Below are 26112 nucleotides of genomic sequence, written 5' to 3'. Positions count from 1 at the left end.
TGCCCCCCGGCTATGATTTCTGGGGATCTCCAATACCCCCCGATAAGATTTCTGGGGGTCTTTATTACCCGCCGGATAAGATTTTCGGGGGTAAACAGTACCCCCCGAAAAACATAGACGGGGGTACTTATAATGAAAAATTACAACAATTCCACAAAAAAATAAACAAAAAAAAATCTTAGATCGGATGGTTTATGAGCGGTGAACGACTTCTTCGTCTCTAAGGCTCAGATTGAAGAATTTTGAGGGAAATGGTGAAATGAAATGAATTGCCAAAAAAAAAAAAAAAATGGTGATTGAAATGGAAAAAATTGGCATGAAATGAATTGCAAAATAAAAAATGTAAAAATTGAAAGCCTGTTGAATTGGCGAATAAGTTTTTTTATTTTGAAAAAGGCTATTTCAGTTTTTTGATTATTTTCGTATCATTAATTAATTTCTGCATAGGTTATTTAGTACTTGCATTTAGTACTTGCAATTGCTTTTATCTATGAAGTCCTCTTAGGAAAAAAAAAAAAAAAAACATACAACCCTTAACGGGGTACCCAGCCTGAATTTGCACACCTTTGCCACATGAAAATGCACCGTAAGTGATGAACCAGAATTTACACACCTCAGCAGAGTAGATTTTGACACTTTCTTCCGTTACCACTTCAACTGACACACAACAGTCAACTCCAACTCCCATTTACACCGTCATCATCTTCTTCCTTCTCATCAATTCACACTAAAACCCTAATTTCATCTTCATCCTTAATTCTGCAAATTCAAGCACAAAAAAACCCCTAAATTTTGCAGAGAAATACGTCTACAAAAAATGAAAGATCGGCCGCAATCAACGGTGTACGTGCCACCGCACCAGCGGCTACGGTCAGTTATCACCATCCCTTCTCCGGCTTCTCCACAATCTCCAATTCGCAGCAGTAGTATCGACAATCATCAAACTGTTAGTTCAAGCCCTAACCCTAATTTTGATGCTAGAATTTGTTGTAATAGTCAGAATCAAAGTGGTGGAATTGGGCATTTTCAGTTTAATCAACAGCGGAATGTGTCTCCTTCTCCTAATCCGAAGCAACAGAGTAAGGGATTTGGGAATGTGAATTCGAATTCGAATAGTTTTCACTATAAGTTCTACAGTCAACCAAAGAGTAGCAATTTGTTTCAGTATGATCGTCAAGTTAGTGTTAATAAGCCAAGTTCGGTTGCTGATGAGGTTTCCGAAGAGGGGTCTGACCGCGAATTCGGGGAGTCTGAGCTGCCTTCGTATTCTTCTGGGGTAAGTACTCTCAATTTTGCTGCATTTTATTTATTATTGCTGGTTTTTATTTGAGGTAGATTAAATTTAATTTTGCATGGAATTTGGAGAGTGAAAAGTATTGCCTTATAATTATAATGATTAAAAGGGTTATTGATGGTATTTTGTAGCATAATGGAATTTATATTTTGGTCTCACTTGCTTTTAGCTTGCCATTTATGAGGCATTTATAGTACCTTTGAAATTGTGTCAATTCTAGTGATGGGGAATGAAGAATAAAAAAATTATAGGTAAGGTTATCAAGATTGAGAGATCCTAACTGGGATCGGTGAGGTGGGTGGGTTGAATCGGTAGAATCAAATAGTAGGATTGTATGATCCTACTTACTAGCGAAAAAGTATACATTATGCTACATTTTTACATAAAATTTCATTTAAACTGCAATAATTGACAATACATTGTGTTCAAGGTTGTCAAAATATGGTTTACTTTTGAATATGATTAACGTCAATTTATCAATTGACTTAATAATGTAATTTTTTTTTTTGAATTGTGTCTATTTAGTAGCTATGGCTGAATACTTTAAACAAATGTGCATACGTACTTTAAAAAAACTCCATGCTCTCTTTAGCTGTAGGAACCGATCATAGGATCATAAAATTATAGGATCATATTAAAATCGTACTTCTCATTTTTTTTTTTTTAAAATCCAAGTAGCTCCTACAATCCTTAAGATTTGGGTTGCCATGTTCGTGATGTTATTTTAGTTATAAATTATGCGTTGAGGTTATTAGTGGCAATGACCACTTTGTTTGTGGAGAAAAGGCGTAATGTTCTCCTGTAACACCTTTGAAGAAGCGCTTTTCCGCACATGCTTTGTCATTGGAGATAGAGTGGGATTAAGTTATCGATGTAGAAAATGACCTTATAAGTCTCAACTTGCTAGAAATTTCTTCGATTGAACCTCAATATTTTGTTCTCTTTAGCTTATAGAGTTTATTCTTGTTAAACTGTAACTTGTTTTGTTCAACTTAAGTATTTTGCTAAAAGGAACCACCTATTAATATTTATTTATATTAGTATCATTAAGACCATCCTTATTGCTGTTAATTTGAATATATCTTAAATAAACATCCTTTGACCATAATTTACATAACTAGTTTTGGTAGTTGTATGATACTTGGGTTTTGTCCATTTTCCTAAGATTGGAATCGTGAAGAAAATAGTGAGGAATCAAGCTGCTTAAAGTCTATGATGGTGAAAGTTTAAGAGATAATGTTCTATAACCATGAATAAAATATCAATCTTTATTTGAACTTGGGATGCAATGCAATGGGGCTGGCTTTTATTGTGATTGTAAGAAAAAGAAAAAAAAATATTTATATAATAATGGGGAACTAGTTAAGCATTAAAGATGAGTTTATGATGGGAAGGGATGCTGAGTAGGCTGGGGAAGAAGGTTTGGCGGTCAAAATGGGCTTTTGGGAGTGGAAAGGGTGGGCGGGAGGTTAGTTGGTGATATGATGTCGGAGTGTGGAGCTGAATGGGTATTGTTGTTTGGGACTTGTGTTTGTGTATGTGTGTGTGTGTGTGAGAGAGAGAGAGAGAGAGAGAGAGTTGTGGTGGCTTAGTGAATGAAGGGGGGGGGGGGGGGAGGGGGAAGGAGAGGGACTTGGTAGAGGGGTGGGATTGATAAAAATTTGAAGTGACATGTGTTGAATATATTCTACATAAATGGTTAACTAACTTTTCAAAATGGAATTGCCATTATTGGGACTGTTGATGTTTATTTCTCGTGAAGTTTATTCACATGCAGCAAAATTACAAACTCTATCCATTATGTTATTAAAACTAATTTTTCTTCGTAAACTAATTTCTTGGTTGAAATCAATTATAAGACCAAAGTATATTCAAACTAAATTATACCCAATCTTTAAGATGTAATTCGAGCAAATGCCTCTAACTCTCCATTTGAAATCCTAATGACCAAAAAAAAAAAATCCTGATTCGTGGGTTAGGAATTGATTGACAAGTTGGTGGTTGCTGGTATGACATTCGTTGCCGGTGAGACTTCTTCGGTATAGTTGTAGACACTATCTGGCCCAGTGGCCATATCTGGTCAAGCCTAATCAGGTTAGTTCAGTTTTATCTCGCTTCAAAATATGTCTCTCACCCTCTCTTTCTTCGATCTTCTCCTGCTCTCTCTCTCTCTCTCTCTCTCTCTCTCTCCCCCCCCCCCCCCATCATCTCTTTCTATTGTTTTTTCATTCTTCTTCCTTCATCTCTTCCCTTCCTCTTCAATCTACATCTTTTTAATTTTTATTTTTCTCTCCTACTTTGATTACCCTATACTACCAGTAGCAAGCAGGAGTCCTATATGAATTCAAATGCTTTCTCCCTTCTATATATTTTTTCCTTCTCAGTCACTCCCATCTAGGTAGGTGTCCAGCCTCTCAAATAGCGAGTTAGTGAGCCCCTCTTCAAGTCCCGCCCTCTTCTCTGATCTTTTTTAAAGAAGGCATTTAATTTAGTGGTGATACCCTTTCACACCTTCTCTGTGGCAGAAAGTACAACTAGTTTAAAACATAAATTAGGCTCTTTGGTAGTTTGGTGCGCCTCAATTTCCAAAAGGTGTGCACCTTTGCTTTGCACCTTGGCCCCAGGGAGGCAGGGACCCTTTGCGCCATATTGCACCTCATACCTAGTAAAACAAAGGATGGCTTATGATGGTATTAAAAATCGATGCATTGTGAAAAAACCTCACAATTTCGGGGAAAAGTAATATTGATTAAAAAAAAAACCTAAAGAAAAGAAATTCAACTTCAAAATCTAAGAAACAGGGTTGCTGCCCACAATATACTTGATGGCAGCACAAACAAGAGTATAAAGTTTATGTGGGAACAAGGGGAAAGAGAGAAAGAGGGCTAGTGTGTAAACTTGATCACTTCTATCATGCTTTTTCAGCTTAGTCAATTTTTTTATCTATTATTTTCTGATGTCTTGAAACATGTTGTTGACTATAATTTCAATGTAGTTTCAGCCTGCTTCATTTGCTGATAATGTGGATCAATGGAAATGGAAGTTTAACATGCTTCTAAGAGACAAGGATAAGCAAGAATTGATATCCAGGGATAAAAAAGACAGACGTGACTTTGAACAGATTGCTGCTTTGGCAAATAGTATGGGTTTATATAGGTATGTTGAGTTTGGTAAAGATTTTGTTGCTTTAATCTGCATCTATTCTAAGACTATATGTTGCCTTTTGCAGCCATTCGTACGTCAAAGTAGTTGTATTTAGCAAGATTCCACTGCCTAACTATAGATTTGATCTTGATGAAAAGCGTCCCCAGAGAGAGGTACTGCAGCTTCTACTTCCCAATACAATTTGATGTGTCATGTTATTGTTCTACTTTGCATTGATTCTTGTTCCACTTTGCATGTATATATGTCAACTCTGCTATTCCTCAGATCTTCCATTCTCTTTACAACTCATTTTTAAGACTTCTTACTCCCTTAGCTCTTGCTATAATCTGTTCACAGGTTGTAGTAGATTGTAATTTGCAAAGGAGAGTGGATGCTTATCTTGCTGACTACCTTTCTCATAAATCTAAGAGTGTAAATGCTTTACAAAATAATGGGTTTTCAAGATCAAGCAGTAGTGGTAGTATAGCCGCTGATGAAGGTCTCTTTGAGCAACCAGAACCTCTGAATCTTAGCAATGTTGTCATGGAGAGAATTATTAGGCGAAGAAACTTACAGCTGCGTGATCAGCAGCTTGCTTGGCAGGTTCATCCTTACAGTACACCATTGTTGTCTAAAACTGAAGATTTATTGCTTTTAAAAGTAGGTTCAGTCTAGTACTTTTTATTTTTCTAATAGAGTTGCATAAAATTTGTGACAGGAATGCCCTGAAGGAAGGGAAATTCTTGAGTTTCGTAGAAGCCTTCCAGCGTTTAAGGAGAGAGATGCTCTGATAACAGCTATATCAAGTAATCAGGTAACTGTTGTTATAATTCATCAAATTTGACAGATGGGCTAGGATTACTCCACTTTTGCAGTCATGTTTGTGCAAAGTCAGCTTCTATGACTTTCCCTTCTTCTCCTTTCTCGACTATTTTTTGATTGGCCTGAAGATTCTTCTGTAGATCGCCATCAATTGATGAGAAGAGTGAAACTTAAGTTTTCCATCCTTGGGGAGAGGTCACAGTGTGGTAACTCCTAGTTGCTCATCACTGGCTGATGGCACAAATAGAAACAAAAGGAAGAAGGTTCTATGAACAAGAAGCTGGTAATGGATAGAACATAAGGGAAAGCGAGGAAAGGGGGAAGGGGGTGGGGTTGTTGGTGACCATTCAACGAGTTAAAGAGGAAAGGGTTCAGTTTCTTATATGATTTCAAGATGTCAAGCTCTCTCTTGTGTTCTTTAAATATTTAATCTTCATTGCTATAAATTTCAATTTTATTAATTCTGCCGGCGTCTGTGTTGGAAATTTGAACCTGGAAACTTGTGGGTCCATGCCAGTGATTGAAACCCACATGGACTCTAAGCTGTTATATGTTTATTATTGTTTATTATTCTTTTACTTGATCAATTTTTCGTTGGCTTCTTTTTTCTTAAATACAAGTATATATTTAAGCTTGATTTTTCTAGTGCCTTCCACTATCTGAGATGATTGCAGCCTAGTTTGGATTTTTTTTTTTTTTTTTTTTTTTTTTTTTTTTTTTTTTTTTTTTTTGTTTTCTACTAAATTATATGTAGATGTCGTTTTCCCCTGATACTACGTACCAAAGCTGAAGTTTATCTCCTATCTCTATGTCTGATTGTACATTTTTTTACTGTGTCATATAATAGGTTATAATTGTCTCTGGGGAAACAGGCTGTGGTAAAACTACACAAATTCCACAGTTTATTTTGGAGTCTGAAATAGAATCTAGCCGTGGAGCTTCATGCAGTATTATATGTACTCAGCCAAGACGAATCTCAGCTATGTCAGTAGCCGAAAGGGTTGCTGCAGAGCGGGGGGAGAAATTGGGAGAATCTGTGAGTTTGAGGCTTTTTACTTTGTTGTTATTAACCTCATCTGTAAGTTTAGTTGGTTTTTAAGTCCATACTTCCTTTGTTGTTCTAGGTTGGCTATAAAGTTCGACTGGAGGGGATGAAAGGGAGAGATACACGGCTTCTATTTTGCACTACAGGCATCTTGCTGCGAAGATTACTTGTTGATAGGACTTTGAAGGGCATAACTCATGTACTTGTGGATGAAATTCATGAACGTGGGATGAATGAAGGTGAAACTACATCCTGGAAACATCATATTCATACCAATGTTGTATAAGCAAATAATAATTAATGCTTTTGTTTTTCCAGATTTTCTTCTTATTGTGCTTAAAGAGCTACTTTCTCATAGACCGGAGTTAAAGTTAATTTTGATGAGTGCAACATTAGACGCTGATCTATTCTCTTCTTATTTTGGTGGTGCTCCCGTTGTCCATATCCCGGTAAGTTTTCCATTGGTTAGCCTGTTGTTGCTCGGCTTGCTCCTGAGGGATGAATTGGAAATATTAATGAGAGTTTTAGGTTACGCCTTTATGAAAGTGGGATTTTGTTTACCATTTTGTTTGATTTGTCTTGTTATCATATGACGGTATGACCTTTAAGGCTCTGCACTTTGTTCTCAGGATGCTTAAACTTGGGTGCGGGTTTCGGACTTGGGTATGTGTCCAAGTGTCAGACTCAAAAAACTATGAAATTAAGGATCAGGGGACATGTTTAAGAAGTGTCCAAATTTTAAATATGGATTCGGGGACATGACATTTTAAAAAAAAAATTATTAGTTGCTGTGAAATTTTAAATGTATTTAATTGAATTTTTTTAGTAATAAAAAAAGTATAGTATAATGAAGTAAAGTTTCATGATTTCAAAGTAGAAGTCTTAATTTTTGGTACAGCTTACCGAGTAAGAATACAAATAAAAGGGGTAAAAGTCAAAGATTTATGGGAAAAGTATAATTGTAAAAGGTAGAAGTAAAAGCTGTTTGAAAAGTCAAAAGGTAATAACTGCAGTTGCATGTCACATGGGTTAGTGGTTCACTTTCCCACACCTACTCCCACCCCCACATATAGAAAAGTAAAAAATTCCTCTTGCAGAAGAACAAGAAGTACAGAACCAGCGAGTCCACTTTCTCCCTCCCAGGTCCGACTCGTATTCCGTGTTCGCACCCGGGTTGGATTGCATCAACACGGGTATGGTTGAGTACATAGGCGAGTCCAAGCATCACAGCTTTGTTTAATCTTATGATGTCTGAACAAAAGTTTAAATTGTCTAGACTAAACTTGTTTTTGAATGAAAATGTTTGAGAAAAAATAAAAGAAAATAAGTCAATATAGGGTAAAACACGAGTAAGAAGATAGCTGAATGCAAGTCTAATCAGGATGTAATAACAACTTTTGATGGTTCTTAGAAGCTTTATCATTACGATCACTTGAAGCAAGTAAATAAGATACAGTTTATTAAAATTCTATCTAAATACATGATACTCTGAAGATGAACTAATATGCTTTATAATGTTCCAATAGTAATCACGTATATAGTCAACCCATATGTAGTCAATAGTCTTGAAGGCAATCTCTTAAAATTCTTACCGTGTTTCGTGCATGCGGCCTTGTCCTACACAGAATGAAATGCAAATAGGATCAAAAGTTCCATCCGCTCTCTTCTTTTACAACTAATTACTCCCTCCATTTCAGATTAATCGCAAGTTCACAGCACAAGATTTGACACATAGTTTAAGAATAAACATAGGGTAGGGACCAAAGTGAGAATTTATAATATAATGTATAGCTAGCGGGGGTATATTTAGTTGGTAGTGGACCAAAGTGAGATATTATAATATAATGTATAGTTGGCGGGGATATAATAGTTGGTAGTGTAAAGAGAGATAATATAAACATTGTGAAATTGGGGTTAGTAGGAGAGAGAAATACTAAGATAATAGTGGCTCCCTTGGCAAAAAAGGAAGTGGTGCAAATTAGGGAATTTTATGTTCACCTTATTTCCATTTATTTAAGTTGTAATTAGATAATGCCTGTGCGTCAGCTTTTAAAATTAATATGCAAAAGTAATTGAAATTTAGAAGTCTTTATATAAATGTAAGTCAATAGTCAACCCATAAATAAATAAATAATGAAGTTTGTTAATTAATTAATTTGAAGTGTGTAGAAAAATGTGCATAACAATAAATAATTAGATAACGATGCTCCTAGGAAAGTTAATAATTATGTAAAAATCTTAAAAAAAAAAGAAAAGAATAAAGCAGATTTTAGGAGGGAAAGTTCCCTCCAAAAGAGTTTCTGCTTTAGAATAGAGTAATAGATAAGTTCAGTTAAGTTCTAATAATGCGTATTAACAAAGGTTATCCAAGTACAAATTACAACTAAAATAAGTTCAGATAAGTGATAATCAGGTGAATATAACATACCCTTAATCGAAAATGGATGGAAAAGAAAAGTGTTGTAATTAATCTATTGCTATTAATCCGAAACAAAAGGAGTAGTATAGTAAATCTTTGCGCCCTTTCAAGATTGTATACATTCCAATAAAAAAAATCATGTATGATATTATTATGAATATGTACGTAAGCTCCGTTAGCTTTTTTTTTTCCCCCTTCTGTGTTGCTACATCCTTTCCTTCATATAACGTAACTCTCTTCTATGTATTTAAGAATCTTCTTCTTTTCCCGCAATCATTAGTCATAACCGGGCAATATTCTTTCCTTAGTAGTCTGATAGTCTCATTTCTTTCTTAAGGTAATCTCCTATCTTCCCATGTAACTATATTATGCCTTACATGCTTTTGGGCTACAACTTCCAATTTTGTTATCTTGTTTGAAGATGTATTGATTTGGTCTCTATATCTCTAACTTTATCTCTAGTTGTAAAATAGTTTTGCATGAATCTACCTTCTTTTGTATATACTTGAATATGAGATGTACATGTTTTTTCTGATTAAATACCCCTGCTAAACAACCCAGAATTACCACAGATGCCAAGAGATTAACCATGATATGCCACATAAAACCCACTAATCAATGCCAAATTGATAAAACATTACCAACTACAATTCAACTCCTTATGTTTGTTTCCACATGATGAGGCACTTCACCCTAAGATAGTTGTTCTGTTTACTTGCACAACCAGATAAAATAGGTAACTAAAGTGGGCTTAATTGTGGAAACATTGAAATTTTTTTATGTACTATCAATGCAAATTATGCAAGGTCATGTGAGTTTACACAAGTAAACACAAGGCTAATCTTGGAGACCATTATCATATAAAGTATGGCGGGTGTGTTAATGATTTGTTCTTGTAAAGAATAAATCTTTGAAGTCAAAGAGCTGGTTTACCATCTTTAACTTTCTTTCCACAATAACATGGATTGTATCGGTTGCATGAATCGAGAATTCATTTTCTATGGTCGTCCACATATATCCTCTTCAATTTTCTTCTTTTCATTGTCACTTGCTCTTGCAAATACAGAGCATTCTGCTTCCAGACTGAGAAATTCTTTTCTTTGTTCCCATTTTCTTTCTTTCCTCTATTATTTCTTCTTCTAACTACCTCTCTATCTAAGTCGTAGGCCTCACTTGGCGTCTTTTGTAATTTCCATCATCCTAACCCTCCACCTTCCTTACATCCCCAAGTCGATGTCTCACATGTCCAATCCCATGTTGTAGAATTTCCTTAATCTTATTCTCAATATTCGCAGTTCTAGCTTTCCGACAAACATCTACATTCCCCATTTTGCCCCTCAAGATGTTCCCAACATCCACCTCAACATACGCCGATACGTGTCTGTGCTACACACGTTTTTCTTAACATCTTAAATGCCCAACATTTCGAGCCTTATATTACTACCAGTCTATTACTGTCCTGTAGAAATTTCCTTTAACCACCAAGAGTGAAAATTCAAATTTCGAGATTTATCTTTATTGAAGCGTTAAGGTCAATTTGCCATCAGGTATCAAATGGTAAATAATTTTAAAAATGCAAGCAATACTTCTCAAGTTGAAGTGCATATCAGTAATTAAAATCATTTTTCAAAATGCTAGGTAAACAAGGCTCTTTATAACCTTTATCTCTGCCTGAACCTTGTAATACTTGGAAGACCAAAATCTGTATATAGCACTCCTAATTCTGTACTTGATTTGCATGTCAGTTTTTATCCAGTTATGTGTGGAACCCAAGTCTTAATGGCTCACCAAAACTCTATTTATGCATTAAAGAGAAGCTGCACTTTGACTTAAGTAAATAGAACAGTAGACTTAATTCTTAATTATTCATTTTGAAAGACAAGCTGCCCTGACAATTAAATTTAATGGCTCGACTTGTTTTGCTATAATCATGACCTGTACCCTTACCATGTCAAGTTGTCAACACATACCTATAACAATTGAACAAGGATGCATTATCTATAAATAACTGTTGATGGAAACACATTTGTCTGAAAATTCATCTCGTTCAGTCTTAAGACACTTTCCACTTATGTCCATGCATATTTTTAGTTAAAATTACGCCCTAAAAGAAAATCTGTTGCATTAATTATCTCTATGATGAGCTCCGTAAATAATATTCCAACCCTCCACTATAATTGCATCAAATGAAAATAGTGTGTGGCTAACTGGCTACCATACCTCAAATGCAATTAACAATGCAAACCCCTATCCACCACTCTCACCACCTTGACAACCAACATCTTGCAATCACCAATCACCCTCATATTTCGTCTTTAGTTTTCCACCTCTGCTTGAGCTCAGAAACCATTCTATACCAGCTACACCACTTTCAGTCTAGCTGCACCACCCTGTGAGATCCTCTTCACTTCAAAAAACAAATGTAAAGCTACAAGAAAAGTGAATAGCCTTACCTAGCATCAGATTATTATTGTAGATGGACCAACATCCTAGCTTTCAGTTCTAGTTGTCTGATCATATTCTGGTATCCAGATCTGAGTTTGAAACCCTTGCATAAGATAATGGAAGCATTGAGGAAAAATACCAAGACAAAAGTGAACAAGGGTAGCTTTAATTTTAAAAGCGTGCCCCTTGGTGAGGGACAAGTCTAGGCCAAGAATAGCACCTTTGAAGGGCTAGGCTAAGCTAGCTACAAGCTGACACAAGAAAGAGCAGGTGTTCAGCCGCTTCTGGAAAGGCATAAGAGCAGCTCTTTGACCGCTTTTTGTAGTGATGTGAAAAAAAAAGGGGGAATCTGATTTTTCAACTTTAAACAAATCAATGTTTTTAATTTTATTTTATTTTTTGTCAGTTAAAATTTAAAACAATTTGATCAAATCTTTTATTGGTATAATATGTTATTATGTACCTTAAATTAATATTAACCATTTAACCTATACAATGAGTTAAACCTTAATATGCAAAGGTAGGTAAAACTGACAATTGGAGTTATGACAATTTTTGCCGACTAGCCTTCTCAGGTGATTACTAGCACTAAATTTGTTGCCTGTAAAGCTTATCAAGGTTAATTATCTCTCTCTGCAATCTTTCACCTCTCTTCATCGTGTATTTCTGTTGCCTCTCCTTTCAATTTGTTCTTTTTTCTGTTACCAAGACCCCCAACACTGACAGCCTTCAGGTGACAATTAAGTCACCTTCTTTTCTCTGGGTTTTTTTTTTTTTTTTTTTTTTTTTTTTTTTTTTTTTGTTGACAGAAATTTCTTCTGTGTCTTCATGTGAGCCTTAGGGCATCCTTTTGCAAATAATTTGAAATCATGTGGGCCCGTTTCTACATCTAAAGTTCCATATTCACAGCCCTTTTTTTTTTTTCCTTGTTTTTGCCTTAAATTTTACTAAAATTGGGCCTCTTCTGTTGAAATTTTGTTCCACAATTTAGAAAATAAAGGTGAAACGGGTGTGCCTTGCCTATAAAAGGTGCATGCCTTTGCCTTGTGCCTAGGCAGTAGGCCCCAGGGACCCTTTGTGCCTTGCTGTGCCTTGCACGTTTCAGAACTAGGAAGGAGGCAATGTATATGTCAGCATCACTTATTTAGAGAATACTGAATGCTTCCCTTGTGGTGGTAAGAGAAAGGGAAGACACTAGGTTGGTGTTGTGAAATCCATTGTTATGAGTTTTCATTTTTCTAATATTTCTAGTGCTAGTTTTTCTAATATTCTAATGCTAGTTTGTGCATATGGATTTGCATGAGAATGGGATATTTGATTGTAAGGGATGGAGGAGGAAGATTTTTGTGGATTAACTATACGGAATAATCACTTTTGGTTCATGTACTAACCCAACTAATGGGATTAAGGCTTTGATTGATTGATAGTTTGAGAGTCAAAGACCTTTTTTCTTTCCCGAATAAAAAATAAGGATTTTTATTCTTTCTTGATTTCTTTTCTTTCCCTTGAGTTGAACCAAACAATCTCCTTATTTATCATATTAGATATGTAAACCAAGGATTTCTAGGGTGTCTGCAACTCCCTGAATTTCTTTGAATCGTTGATGACATGATTCGCTTGTGTTGTAATCTCTGACTTTGCAATTCTTGAAAAGCTACAGTTCATGTTCATAATGGTTATTTGGTTTGTTGCTTTCTGATTGAACTTATTGAGGTTTACCTCTGTACTTTTGGATCTTCTAGGGATTCACCTACCCTGTTCGAACTCATTTCCTTGAAGATGTATTGGAAATGTCTGGATATAGGATGACTCCTTACAATCAGATAGATGATTATGGTCCAGATAGATCATGGAAGATGAACAAACAAGGCTTCAGGAAACGAAAAAGTCAAATTGCCTCAGTTGTTGAGGTAAGCAGCTAAATGGCTGGGACCTCTATTTTGTTTGTCTCTTTTATAGTCTCACTTTTTTATTTTTTTTTATTTTTGTAATTTACCAGGATGCTCTTGCTGCTGCTGATTTCAGAGAGTATAGTACACAGACTAGGGAATCATTATCTTGTTGGAATCCAGATTCCATGGGGTTTAATCTGATTGAAAATCTGTTATGTAATATTTGTGAAAATGAAGGGCCTGGTGCTGTGCTAGTTTTCATGACCGGATGGGATGACATAAGTTCACTTAAGGACAAACTCCAAGCTCATCCCATCTTGGGCGATCCAAATAGAGTATTGGTGCTTGCTTGCCACAGTTCTATGGCAAGTTCAGAACAGGTAAGTTGCATGTCTTGCAATATTACATGCAACTGAACTTATTTCTTCTTGCCTGTACTATGAGATGGCGTTTCATCTGAACTTTATGTCATTATTTCATTCTTCATTAATTTTGTCATTTGTCATCTATTTTACACGCTGCATATTGATTATGGACAGAGGCTAATTTTTGAGAAACCAGAAGATGGGGTGCGGAAAATAGTGCTGGCTACTAATATTGCGGAGACTAGTATCACAATTGATGATGTGGTTTATGTTGTTGACTGTGGCAAGGCAAAGGAGACATCATATGATGCCTTAAATAATACTCCTTGCTTGCTTCCTTCTTGGATTGCAAAGGTTTCTGCCCAACAGGTAATTTTCATCTTGCGTCCAACACATATTCAAGGATATGAAACTTTCGTTGTGAACTTGTGATCATATATGTTTATATAGGACCTCTTCAGGCTTATCCCGGTGGATTCATTACTGTCTTGTTTATTTTCCAACACGTTTGAGTGTGTACGGGTTTAAACGAGTGAGGCATCATCTCCATTTAATATATGGTGTTGTATATTCGTAAACTTTTACTGCATTTTCTTTGTTCTCCTCCTGCCAATGTAAAGGCTATCCTTGATTAATGCCCACTTGCCCCGATGGTGGACTAAGTGGATGATCAAACATTTTCTTTCTTATTGGATCCCTGGAACTCCAAGATTTTTTTTGCGTTGGAGAGAGCTGGTTGGCTCAGGGTTTAGGGGTACCTTGAAATCTTGAATGGAAGCCAGATGTTAATGTCTGCTGAATTTCGAACTGAATTTCATTTAGCATATGGTTACAGGAGTATCAGTGGAGGATCTGTACAGTATAGTGAGAACAATTGGTAGAGCAAGTGTAAGAGTGACATTCATCAATATGAATCTGTTTCTCTTTGCAGTGTTTATTGACGAGTTGACAAAGTCTCTACAAGATGAAGTTCCATGATCAATTGAGCCTAAAGCACAAGGGGCAGTTAAATTATGGAGACGAAAGTCTTGAAATTTCAGTTTTGACACTGATTGTTGAAGTAAAATGGAAAATTCAGAGTGTAAATTTTGTAAATATTTGGAAAATTGGGAGTGGGAATGCAAAATGTGACCCAAATAACAACAATGGAATCAAGAGAGTTCATGAATAACTATAAATCTATATCAACAGTTTTAACACACACTTAAATACACACAATTTCTCATCACAGACTGTAGGTGGTCTAGCTAGGGTCCACATGTACCTGTCCCAAAGAGTTTTTGTGCATTGTGTTCCAAATTGAATTATTCATCTTTAGGGCTTTATTAGGTGTCACCAAATTTAAAGTTTGCACCCTTGTCCATGTATTTGACGACTTCACTGTGCATGAAACATGACATGTTTGACTGTCATGAATTCATATGCAACGCTGATACCAAAGACCTAGGTGATGAATATCCACACCATAGGAGAGAAAACAACTTCTTGACTTAAGCCATGATTCTTTGCATAAGGTTAATGTAATCTATGGTCAACCTGCCTAAAACACCACCTAGCTGTTAAAATCCCTTGTATGCCGGGATAACTGTGCAAATTAAAGGATATTCTTGACTCTGTGGCACCACATCATTTCTCCTTTCATATAATATTTTAAAAAGCCTTATGCGTTTTTGAGAAATCTCTAATATAATAAATATTTTATAATTACCTCATACCTTTTAAACTAGTTTTTACATGGGGCTTGCCCCTCTTTTTCACCCAAAAAAAAAAAAAAAAAAAAAAACCTAGTTTATTCATGATGATGTGGAAAAAATGGTCACTTAAATTTCAAGCATGGTAAATAGCATGAATACCATATAAAAGGTGTTTAATGATTTAAATGTATGTTTCTTGAGAAGGCATCTTACTGAAAGGTGGTGTATGACAAAAACCTTTTGTTTAAAGCTATTTTATGGTGAATTAGCACCAAGATTATTCAAACAAATAGGTGTGAATGGGATAAAAGCTTGTAATGCACAATGCTTATGTAGAGAATTTTAAAACTAAGTTTTATTTTCCGAATCATTACTAAAGTGTATCTATTGACATTCTACCTCCGTTCCTATTTGTTCTTGATGTTGACTATTTTCATGAGAATTTAAGCAATTGAAAATAGAGTGTTTATGTGGTAAGTGGGTGTAAGAAAAAGTTGATTAAGTAAGAGATAATAAGGAGTCAAAGGTGAGTTGGTGTAAGAAAAATGTGGAATAAGTAAGAGAGAATTAATGGGAAATTATAAATATTGCGGGGTAAGGTAGTTGATGGAGTTTTCCATAAATAGAATAAAGTAAAAGTTTAAAGAACTTTAAGGAACAGACCAATGGGGAAAGTGTTATAGAACAATTAAGAATAAAGGTAGTAATTAATAAAGTACTGATTGCCTGCTGAAAATGTCCTCACTGAATTTATTCCTTACTAATGTAGAGAAGAGGAAGGGCTGGTCGTGTTCAACCTGGAGAATGTTACCATCTCTATTCAAGATGTGTGTATGATGCTTTTGCAGAGTACCAGCTTCCAGAAATTCTGAGGACGCCTCTACAGTCTCTCTGCTTGCAGATCAAAAGTTTAAAACTTGGCAGTATCTCTGAGTTCTTGTCCAGTGCTCTACAGTCACCTGAACTACTGGCGGTAACTTTTAAATTCTTCAGTTTTTTAGATCCTTTTTCTAAGTGTGTAATAGTGTTACATTATACTTTTGGAATGTTCTCGCTTCAGCTGTTTTGGCTTCCTAATTTGCACTCTTCACAACATTCATTCCATTTATGTTTCTTATGCTTTTAATTTTATAGGTTCAAAATGCTATAGAATATTTGAAGGTCATCAGCGCGCTGGACGCAGATGAAAATCTCACTGTTCTAGGTGTGTGGTCAAATATATTTTGCAGTCTTCTCTGCCTGCTGGGATCTTTGTTGAAAATTTTAATTTAATATTTGATAACATAAATGTCATTAAATATTTTGGCAGGTCGATACCTGACAATGCTACCCATGGAGCCAAAACTTGGGAAAATGCTGGTATTAGGTGCCATATTTAACTGTCTGGATCCTGTATTGACCATTGTTGCTGGCCTTAGCGTAAGAGATCCTTTTCTGACACCTATGGACAAGAAAGACGTAAGTCTATACTCCCCCCCCCCCCCATAGCTAAAATTAGTTTTTAATTAATTTTTTAAATTATTATTATTATAAGTTACCGACACCTAATAATATATACTACCTCCGTTACAGGTTATGTCAACGATTTGACATAAAGCAGAGAAGGAAAATGTCTAATCGTTGCACATAACCTGTAACGGAGGTAGTAAATAAATTTGTTTAACCCCTTACATCAAAAGGTAATTTTCATTATATTGAAATTCTTTAAATTTGTGATCTCATTTGCTGGTTATTATTACGTGTCACTTGAATTTTATATTTATAACTTTTTTTTTTTTTTTTTTTTTCGCATTTGTCTAGTATCTTGATATGAATTCTTATAATTAAAAGACAGTCTTATAATCAATTCTTATAATTAAAAGACAGTCTTGATATATGTTCTTGATTTCAAAATTGATGGTTTACTGTAATCTATAATGTTCCCTCTTGGGAAACCTTTGTCATTTCCATGCTACCTAGGTTTTTTGGTAGGGAATACAAAATTGATCTTTATTTAGGTAAACGTTTAGATTCATTGACATAATTCATTGACGTAAATTAAGTCACTGACATAATTGATAGGGAATACAAAATTTATCTTAATTTAGGCAAACTTTTGCATTCATTCACCACGGTTTATAACTTTATATGGTACATCAAAATGCGATAAAAAACGGCCTACTATATATTCGACAACTAACTAACATCAGTAATTTTATAATCACTTGTAAGGGGTTGGTGAAAGTACCGAGGGAAGGGGAAAAATAGATGGTTATCTCTTAAAACATCAGTAATATCCTTAGTCAGAGCCCTCAGAGGTTGTCTATTTTTTATTTTTATTTTAAACCAAAAAAATGTTAGTAAATATTATTTGTAGGCTAGTAGCGTTGTGCTTGAATATAAAACTAGCTGTAGATTATTTAAAAATGATCCCACATATTGCATGCGTCAAGTGCTATTGTACTTGAGTTATGCTTTTGAATGTAAAACTTACCTTCAAGCCTAGATATATTCTGAAAAAGAGTAATTTATGTAGGCATTATATCTAGTTTTTGTAGGTTTTTAAATGGATATTTACAGATAGCTGCTGATATACTATAGCTGCAAAGATGACATGATGTGGAATATGATTAGCATGATGACCCTTTTCATCACAAATAATCAGTCAAACAGAGGTTTTTTTTTTCCGTCTTGTGGAAACTCTTACTATTGACAATGGAACCGTTATATACAATTTGGATCGATGAAATTGCCTCCTCTTTTCCCTTTTTCAAGACTTTCTGTTTTCCTACTAGATTATTAGTGTGAAGTGGGGTTCTCAATACGGAGGGATAGACATCCTATTAATCAGTTTTCATTTGTACATGGTATCTGTGATTCTGTATAAAACAATCAAATTATTCATTTTGACAGACAATGTGGCAAATTTGAAAATATGTGTAGTATAACTAATATCATTTGCCTCCAAGAATAGTGGAATGCTAGGGACTTTCCAAAAATCAATGGCTGTTGATATAAATTTGCAAGCTAATAATACTTTATTACTTCATAAATTAGGCCTTTTTTTTTTTTTGTTTTTTTTTTTTTTTTTTTTTTTTTTTTGAGTGTCTGATGAATGTTTGGAATTTGCCTACTTTTGGTTCATTGAAAATCAGAAATTCAGAATCCATTGGTCATTTGCTATATCAAAGAATTGGAATTCACAACTCTGTTCCTCATTTAACAATTATAGTTTATAACTATAATTCAAATATAAATACAATTAGAATCCAAATAATATCGATGACTTGGTAGTTTTTCTGATATGGCAAGTTATAAAGGGGGGTGGGATTGGGAGTATGGGGAATAAGGAAAACAATATTGGATGCTTGACTTAGAGGACATCTTACCCCAACAAGTACCATAAAAATTTGCAGCCCCATTATAATTTCAATGAAAACACTCCTTTGATGAAGTTTGTGTAAATCCACATGGTGAATACAAGGGCCGTAAAATAGGTATTCTGATGAGATTTTGTGTAATATGCTTCTTTTAATTTGTAAGTTGCCTGTCAGGGAACTTCAGTCTGTTTCCATCACATTAAATGTCATTCTTGAAATGGTTTCTTTCTCAGACTTTATGTGCTGAATGTCCATGTTACTTTTTATCCCTTCCATGGGTCATGTGCCCAAGTGCACCTATTTCTCATCTTTATGTTTAGTTCTTTTATTTACTTTGAAATAACTTAATGCAATTCAGTTATGATATTTGTGAAGTTTTATAAGTTTGTGTTGGTTCTTCTCTTCAGCTTGCAGAGGCTGCTAAAGCTCAGTTTTCACGTGATTATAGTGACCATCTTGCACTTGTTCGTGCTTATGATGGCTGGAAAAGTGCTGAGAAAGAGTATGGTGGTTATGACTACTGCTGGAAAAACTTTCTCTCTGTACAGTCCATGAAAGCAATTGATTCCCTTCGGAAGGAATTCTATACTTTGTTGAAGGATACCGGACTAATTGATGACAACCCATCTTCCTTCAACGGATGGAGCCATGGCGACAGGCTTGTCCGTGCAATTATATGCTATGGATTGTATCCAGGAATCTGCTCTGTTGTGGTGAGTGGTTTAACTATCAGCTAAAAGCCTAAATCTTATCTTCCTCACTCCATGGCAATCAGTATCCTATCCTGTAAACTATTGTGCTTGAATCTATGTTATTATGAATTTGCAAGGGTTCTTATCATTCCAATGTACCTTGCCATGCTATATTGTCAGGAATCCCTTGAGTAACTTACAGGAAGTGGACTTTAGGAAGAAAAAACGTCTTGAAATTTTATTACATCTAAACCACAACATATAATCTTTCCTTGAATTTTGTTGGTGTTACCAATGCTCATCAATGCCTTGCTGCCATACTGTCTACTGGGAACTGGCATCCCCTTTGTTTGGTCCCTAGCTCCCTTTCCTTATCCTCCACACCCAGTTTTTGAAATTCCTTCATGTTCCACTGTAGAATAATTTAGAGTATGTAGATAAATTTCATGTTTGTTTAATTTAATTTGTCGGGTTAAGGTGTTACAAATTAAGTAAACAAAGGATTAGAGCAAGCAAGTTACGACCCTCGAAGTTTAGATCTCCGGTTTTACTGTGATGAAAAGAGGTTATCTTAATAGATCTCCGGATATTGTGCTTTATCACAGGGGCATGTTTTAGGAGATTTACCGGTATAAGTACGAAGTTTAGCCGCTTCAAGAAGTTATTGGGGCATAGCTTTGATGTGCTTATGAATAGATATGGACACATGGCTTAGTGCTCTATATATATATACTTCATAGTATATGATGAAAGTGGGTCAATAAAAGAAGTAGAGTAACTTCTTTGTTTCATTCTCTTTGGTTTTGCGATTTTCTTATTTATCATCATCACAATTTACAAAAATTTGTTTACATTGAATCATAATTATACTACACATAATTATGATTGTTTCTTCGTTGTATCTCCCAAGTGAATTTCGTGAAACCCGGTGTGTAGTATAAGGGTCGAAATATTACTTTTGGGAAAGTGATTCCGTTCACGCCTCGAAGGCTTTTTGTTGTACAATTCCAACTTCATACTTGTGACCCTTGTTCAAGTAAAATCCCCAACAGTCCAAAAGTAATATTCTTTACAAAGATGAGAACCGTTAAGGAATTGACATCAAATTTCCAGATTTTGGATAAGTTCGAGGGTGTAGTTTACGAAGATGGTGGATTCATATGCATGGTTATATGAGATGTTGAAGATAAGTTCCATTAAATAATTTCAAAGTGATGTAATTTTGGATTGTTTTACATCTATGCGAATTATATTGGTTAGTATTACTGCCTTGTTGTTTTTATGCATGGAAAAGGGAATGTGCGGTATGAAAGTAATTATGGTTTTAATTATTTGTTTCATGATTACTTAATTACTTGTTTTAACATGGGTGATTGTCATTGACGGCATAAGTTAAGTATGGTTTTTGTAAATGCAATTGGTTTTAACTGTGGGCCTCTTATGCATACATTTCTTTTATCAATGGTTTGATTTGAGCATGATATGGTTATTGCTCTCATGATTACTTTTATGCAATTAATGTTAGTTGGTTTAACATTTCTTCTCTGTGTAATACTTTTGACATGTTTTATCAAAGTTTATTGATATTGTATTTATCATAATTAGAGAAGTGTTGTAGTTGAATGTCCATTGATGGTTTGGTGAATATGAATAAGACAGTTATTTCAGTTTTGGTTTGCATGATATATTTGTGCAAGAAGATTACTACTTGGTTAACTTTTCATCTTTGGTGAATGATTCATGATTACATGGTATAAGTGGCATGTATTAATTTTTGTTTTCAGATTTTGATTAATTATTTTACTAAGGGAAATAAGCACCAGCAGCAATGTAGATTTGTTCAATTATTTTCTTTATTTAGATATGATGCTCATGTTAATTTTATAAGGTACAAATGTATAATTTTGATTATGTGTACTCCTAAGGTTTGAGGAGTACTATGGAAAGGATATATGCATGTCATATATGAAAATCAATTTAATTATTGATTTATTGTTATTCTATGGTTTAATAGAATGCTATTGCAATTAAGTTCACGGTTTATATCATGTGGATATTATGCATGGTAAAAATTGCAACATAAATAATCATGAATTTATAATCCTTGGTCGAAAAGATTATGTGTTACATGTTAATAATTATTTTAACTATTAATTTTGTCCTATGGTGAAATAGGGTTATGCATTTGTTAATATAGTGTAATAAAGTTTATACAGTTTATATGCATAGTGACTATTATGAGATGATAAGTACTTGTATCTAGGAATGGAGTATGTTTACTCTGATGTTTCATTAACAATGATAAAATTTCCTTGGTATAGAAAAGTATTAATCACATGAAACTGGTAAGATGAATTATTCATGATGAATTGTTGTGATGATAGCTATAAAGTTTTGTATTAATACTCTTGGTATTTAAAAGAGTATGTGAGTGTAAGACAAAAGCTATTGTGATAAGAATTTTTCACAAATTGTCTAAGGTTATACTTTGATTTATAAATCAAAGTACAAGTGTTATATATGTGGTAATTTGATAACATATGTATATGTGGATTATTTGCATTTGCTAAGTTATACTCCCTCCGTCCCCAAAACTTCAACCTTTTTGGGTTGATTTCGCGGTTATTAAGAAACTTAAATAAAAAGAAATAAAAACATATTGGAAAGATAAATTTACATGGGGTTTGTAAAAAAGTGGAGAGATAAAGTATTAAAAATACATGAAAAAACAAAATTTTATATGGGGAAGCTAATTTTGCACAAATATTGTTGTAAATTAGTGGGTATTTTAATGCAAATGGGTCGATCATTTTGGGACTAAAATTAGGCCAAAGGGGTCGAAGTTTTGGGGACGGAGGGAGTACTTGTTATTAGTATAATGAAGGATAGGTTATTTATCTTTGGGTATAATTCAATCAATGAAGATTATACATAGTATTAGTATAATGAAGGATAGGTTATTTATCTTTGGGTATAATTCAATCAATGAAGATTATACTTAGTATTAGTATAGTGAAGGATAAAGTACATTGTCCTTGAAAAATTCATCTAATAATTAGATGGATGTTGATTGAAAAGGATTTAAGTTCTTTGGTACTAAAAGTAAATAATACTTGACACAGGTTATAGTTCCACAAGTGCTTTTGGGGAAGGTACTAAATCTTGGCTTATGAGGTATAAATTTGCATGGTTAACTCCAAAATAATATTGGAGGCTGACGGTAAAGAGGCCAAAATGAATGAGGAAACTCATTGTTGGTATAATAAAATCAATGTTTAAAGTGATAAGTCAAGTAGGACTTGTCAAAGAAAGCGCGCAGTAATTGTTGACTATACTAAGTTAACGTATTATCTAGTGAATATTTGTAACAAGGCCTTAGCTAGACAATATGGTGAGTGGATGGCAATCTAGTTAAGATTGGAGCCCTATTGTAATCACAATTAGGAGAATCTCAACTTAACGCCAATAAGACGTTGGGTCTTAAGTTCAATGAGATTAATTCTCTTATTTTATGATTGGGAACATGTTTATTTATCCAAGGTTAAGTTCCGGTTTTACTGTGATGAAAAGAGGTTGTTATCTTAATAGATCTCCGGATATTGTGCTTTATCACAGGGGCATGTTTTAGGAGATTTACCTAAGTACGAAGTTTAGCCGCTTCAAGAAGTTATTGGGGCATAGTTTTGATGTGCTTATGAATAGATATGGACACATGGCTTAATTGCTCTATATATATATACTTCGTAGTATATGGTGAAAGTGGGTCAATAAAAGAAGTAGGTAATTTCTTTGTTTCATTCTCTTTGGTTTTGCAATTTTCTTATTTATCATCATCACAATTTACAAAAATTTGTTTACATTGAATCATAATTATACTACACATAATTATGATTGTTTCTTCGTTGTATCTCCTAAGTAAATTTCGTGAAACCCGGTGTGTAGTATAAGGGTCGAAATATTACTTTTGGGAAAGTGATTCCGTTCACGCCTCGAAGGTTTTTTGTTGTACAATTCCAACTTCATCCTTGTGACCCTTGTTCAATTAAAATCCCCAACATCCACTCCTCACTTCTTTTCCCCCCCATTGCTCAAATAGAATCAATCTTCAGTTGTAAGAGTGATACTTCTGCCATTACTAGCTTGTTTTCTCTTGCACATTTCCTTTCTTGGTCACAACCATAACTTTGCATATCTACTAGTTGACTAGTTGTTTCTTAAAACAACCCTTTTTTTTTTGGGACAACAAAAACAACCCTTTTTGATGACCCTGTTTGTCGACTGTACTTCCAAAAATTGTTTTAAGCTATATTAGTCCAATAAAACTGAACATTAGAAAATCTTTAAACTGTTATTAATTATAAAATAAAATAAAATAAAATAAAATAATAAAAAACTAAAAATTGTGATAGTAAGTCACTAATTCAATTATATAAATTGGATGGTTAAGTCAAGTCTCATCAGGGCTAATGGAAATAGAAAGTAGAAGTTTGCCCCCAACATTAGCGGTCACTATATGTGTGTTCTTTTGGCTTATTTTGTGGGGAGGGGGAGGGGGGTTGATGGGGGGGGGGGGGGGGGGTGGAGGTGGGGGAGGAGTTTGTAGCAAACCAGAGCTGGTATCTAGTTGTTTAAAACTACTGAAGAAGTTTGATTGGAGCTATAATGAGGTAGTTAGCTGGACAAATTAGAAGGTTTGCATGACCATAATATGATTTGGTATGTTGTGTGTCTCTGCTGCTCTCTATTACTATCTATAAGCTGAGTTGCTACATCACACCTGCAGACTGCAGTTTCTATGTACTAATAGGCTTAATTTTTCCCACAGCACAATGAGAAATCATTATCATTAAAGACCATGGAAGATGGTCAGGTGCACCTTTACTCGGTAAGATCATTTCTTCAGCTCTCTTGTTTGGATATGAAACCAGACACACAATTATTTGTTTTACTGAGTATTCAAATTCAATAATATATTCAGATACTAGTGTATTTTTTGAGGAATTAATCTTTGTCTCTATGCTGCAGAATTCTGTTAATGCCCGTGAGGCAAAAATTCCATATCCATGGCTTGTTTTCAATGAGAAAATTAAAGTCAACTCCGTTTTCCTGCGTGATTCAACTGCAGTGTCGGATTCTGTGGTGTTGCTGTTTGGAGGAAACATTGACAAAGGGGAAAAGGTAAGAAGAGTCATCTTCACCCCAAAACAATCCTCATTTCAGAAAGGGTTTTTATTTTTATTTTATTTTTTTTTTTTTTACGGGGAGAGGGGGTGGGACTCCTATCACAGGAGAGGGGGGTGTGAGGATCGAACCCCCGCCACTCGGGAGGGAGATGGAGGGACTAACCATCCTTCCACTCCTTGACCCTCTAACTCATTTCAGAAACATGATAATGTCTATATTGAACTCTGGTTCTGTGTACTACTTTAATCTAAGCAATCTTCATTTCCACTCGATACTGTCTGTTTTGGCAGGATGGACATCTGAAAATGCTGGGAGGATTCTTGGAATTTTTTATGAAACCTATGATGGCAGAAACATACTTGAACCTGAAGAGAGAATTGGAGGATTTCATACAGCTCAAAGTAAGAAAAGCTCTTTACAGGGGTGCTCTATGAGTCTAAATTTCAATGGGAATCTATATATATATAATAAGTATAATGTTCACTTAGTATGACTGATTGTAGAGGCTTTTGTTTCTCCAATTTGATTAGATATGAAGTCACTCGACAATAATATATAATTTTGTTTGCAGCTCCAAAATCCCAGAATGGATACATGTGCTTATCAGGACCTTCTGTTAGCCGTAAAACTTCTTGTTACAGAGGACAAATGTGATGGTCGATTTGTGTTTTGCCGCCAGATTCTAAAGCCTACTGTTACTAAATCATCTATCTCACCCATGGTGCCGGCTTTGTCTTCTAGAACTCAAAGTGGACCTGGCGGTGATAACTCTAAGAGTCAACTTCAAACTTTAGTTACTAGGGCCGGGTATACTGCCCCTACATATAAAGTGAAGCAACTGTCAAATAATCAGTTCAGAGCTACTGTAGAGTTCAATGGAATGCAGATCATGGGGCGACCTTGCAACAACAAGAAGAATGCAGAGAAAGATGCAGCTTCTGAAGCTCTAGAGTGGCTTATGGGTGGTACCCAGATGGGAAATGAATATGTTAATCACATGTCAATACTGCTGAAAAAGAGCAAGAAATGTCACAACTGATACTTGACATGTACTGACTGGAAACTGCATTAGCAGGTTGCACTCAGCAGATGCTGCATGCAGAGCCTGATGAGGCCTTATGATTGGATAGTTTTGTGATCGAGTTGAGTCTATTCACCAGTCTGTTATTGATTGTCAACATTCTGGTGAGAGGACACCATGGGAAGTGCTTGTTCATGATTGAAGGGGAAAAATATCAATGGTCAACATTCTCATGAGAGAACACCATGGAAAATGCTTGCTTTTGACCAAAGTGGAAAAATTGGAGGGGACGGGGATTATTCTCGAAAGAAGATGAGCACAGATGATGTTATGTGTACAAAAATATGGGAGTTCTAGATGCTTCGTAGGAAATACACTGCCATATATTGGTTGTATATTTTGCATGTAGAGGATATTTGTGGGGGGGGGGGGGGGGGGGGGGGGGGGGGGGGTGGGATGGGAAGTGAATAGTGATGGGGGCGAAATGGCTAGGAAAAGAGCTTTGCTCTTTACATGTCGCTCCATTTTGGGATAGTAGTCACAGAAAAGGTTACATCCAATTCTATATTGTAAATTGCAACTAGAAGAGAGATATTAGGGACTACTACGGGTAATTAGTCCCTTTGTACAAAAACGATTTGTCTCAGTATAGCTTAGAGAATTTATCAATGCAGTATCTGTTCAATTGATTCTCCTGCTGCTATCTGTTGTATGATATAAATTCATTCTTTAGGCA

General features: G+C 35.0%; 1 protein-coding gene across 2 annotated transcripts; it reads left to right on the top strand.

The window, feature by feature from the left end:
* The first annotated feature begins 516 nt into the window (after nt 1-516).
* On the top strand, nt 517-25791 carry LOC145562335 (DExH-box ATP-dependent RNA helicase DExH5, mitochondrial-like). 2 transcript variants are annotated; one of them, XM_081622574.1, is made up of 19 exons: nt 517-1276; nt 4296-4450; nt 4524-4611; nt 4796-5041; nt 5157-5252; nt 6108-6296; nt 6385-6544; nt 6624-6754; nt 12912-13079; nt 13169-13441; nt 13601-13795; nt 15890-16093; nt 16255-16324; nt 16430-16578; nt 18887-19192; nt 23997-24056; nt 24197-24349; nt 24646-24756; nt 24927-25791. In XM_081622574.1, the coding sequence occupies exons 1-19, from the start codon at nt 818-820 to the stop codon at nt 25392-25394; spliced, it is 3681 nt and encodes a 1226-aa protein (XP_081478700.1). In that variant the 5' UTR covers nt 517-817; the 3' UTR covers nt 25395-25791. The 2 variants fall into 2 exon arrangements, with proteins under 2 accessions (XP_081478700.1, XP_081478699.1); XM_081622573.1 differs by having other exon boundaries at nt 518-1276; nt 4290-4450.
* The last annotated feature ends 321 nt before the right edge of the window (nt 25792-26112 follow it).

This window comes from Chenopodium album, chromosome 10 (genome assembly GCF_948465745.1).
Source record: "Chenopodium album chromosome 10, dcCheAlbu1.1, whole genome shotgun sequence".
NCBI classification, from domain to species: Eukaryota; Viridiplantae; Streptophyta; class Magnoliopsida; order Caryophyllales; family Amaranthaceae; genus Chenopodium; species Chenopodium album.
This window is presented reverse-complemented; position numbering and strand designations above follow the sequence as displayed.

Coding starts and splice junctions, on each gene's coding strand:
- LOC145562335 (XM_081622573.1), top strand. CDS start 818: ATGAAAGATCGGCCGCAATCAACGGTGTACGTGCCACCGCACCAGCGG. Junction 6,755..12,911: donor CTCCCGTTGTCCATATCCCG/GTAAGTTTTCCA, acceptor TGGATCTTCTAG/GGATTCACCTACCCTGTTCG. Junction 13,796..15,889: donor CAAAGGTTTCTGCCCAACAG/GTAATTTTCATC, acceptor TTACTAATGTAG/AGAAGAGGAAGGGCTGGTCG.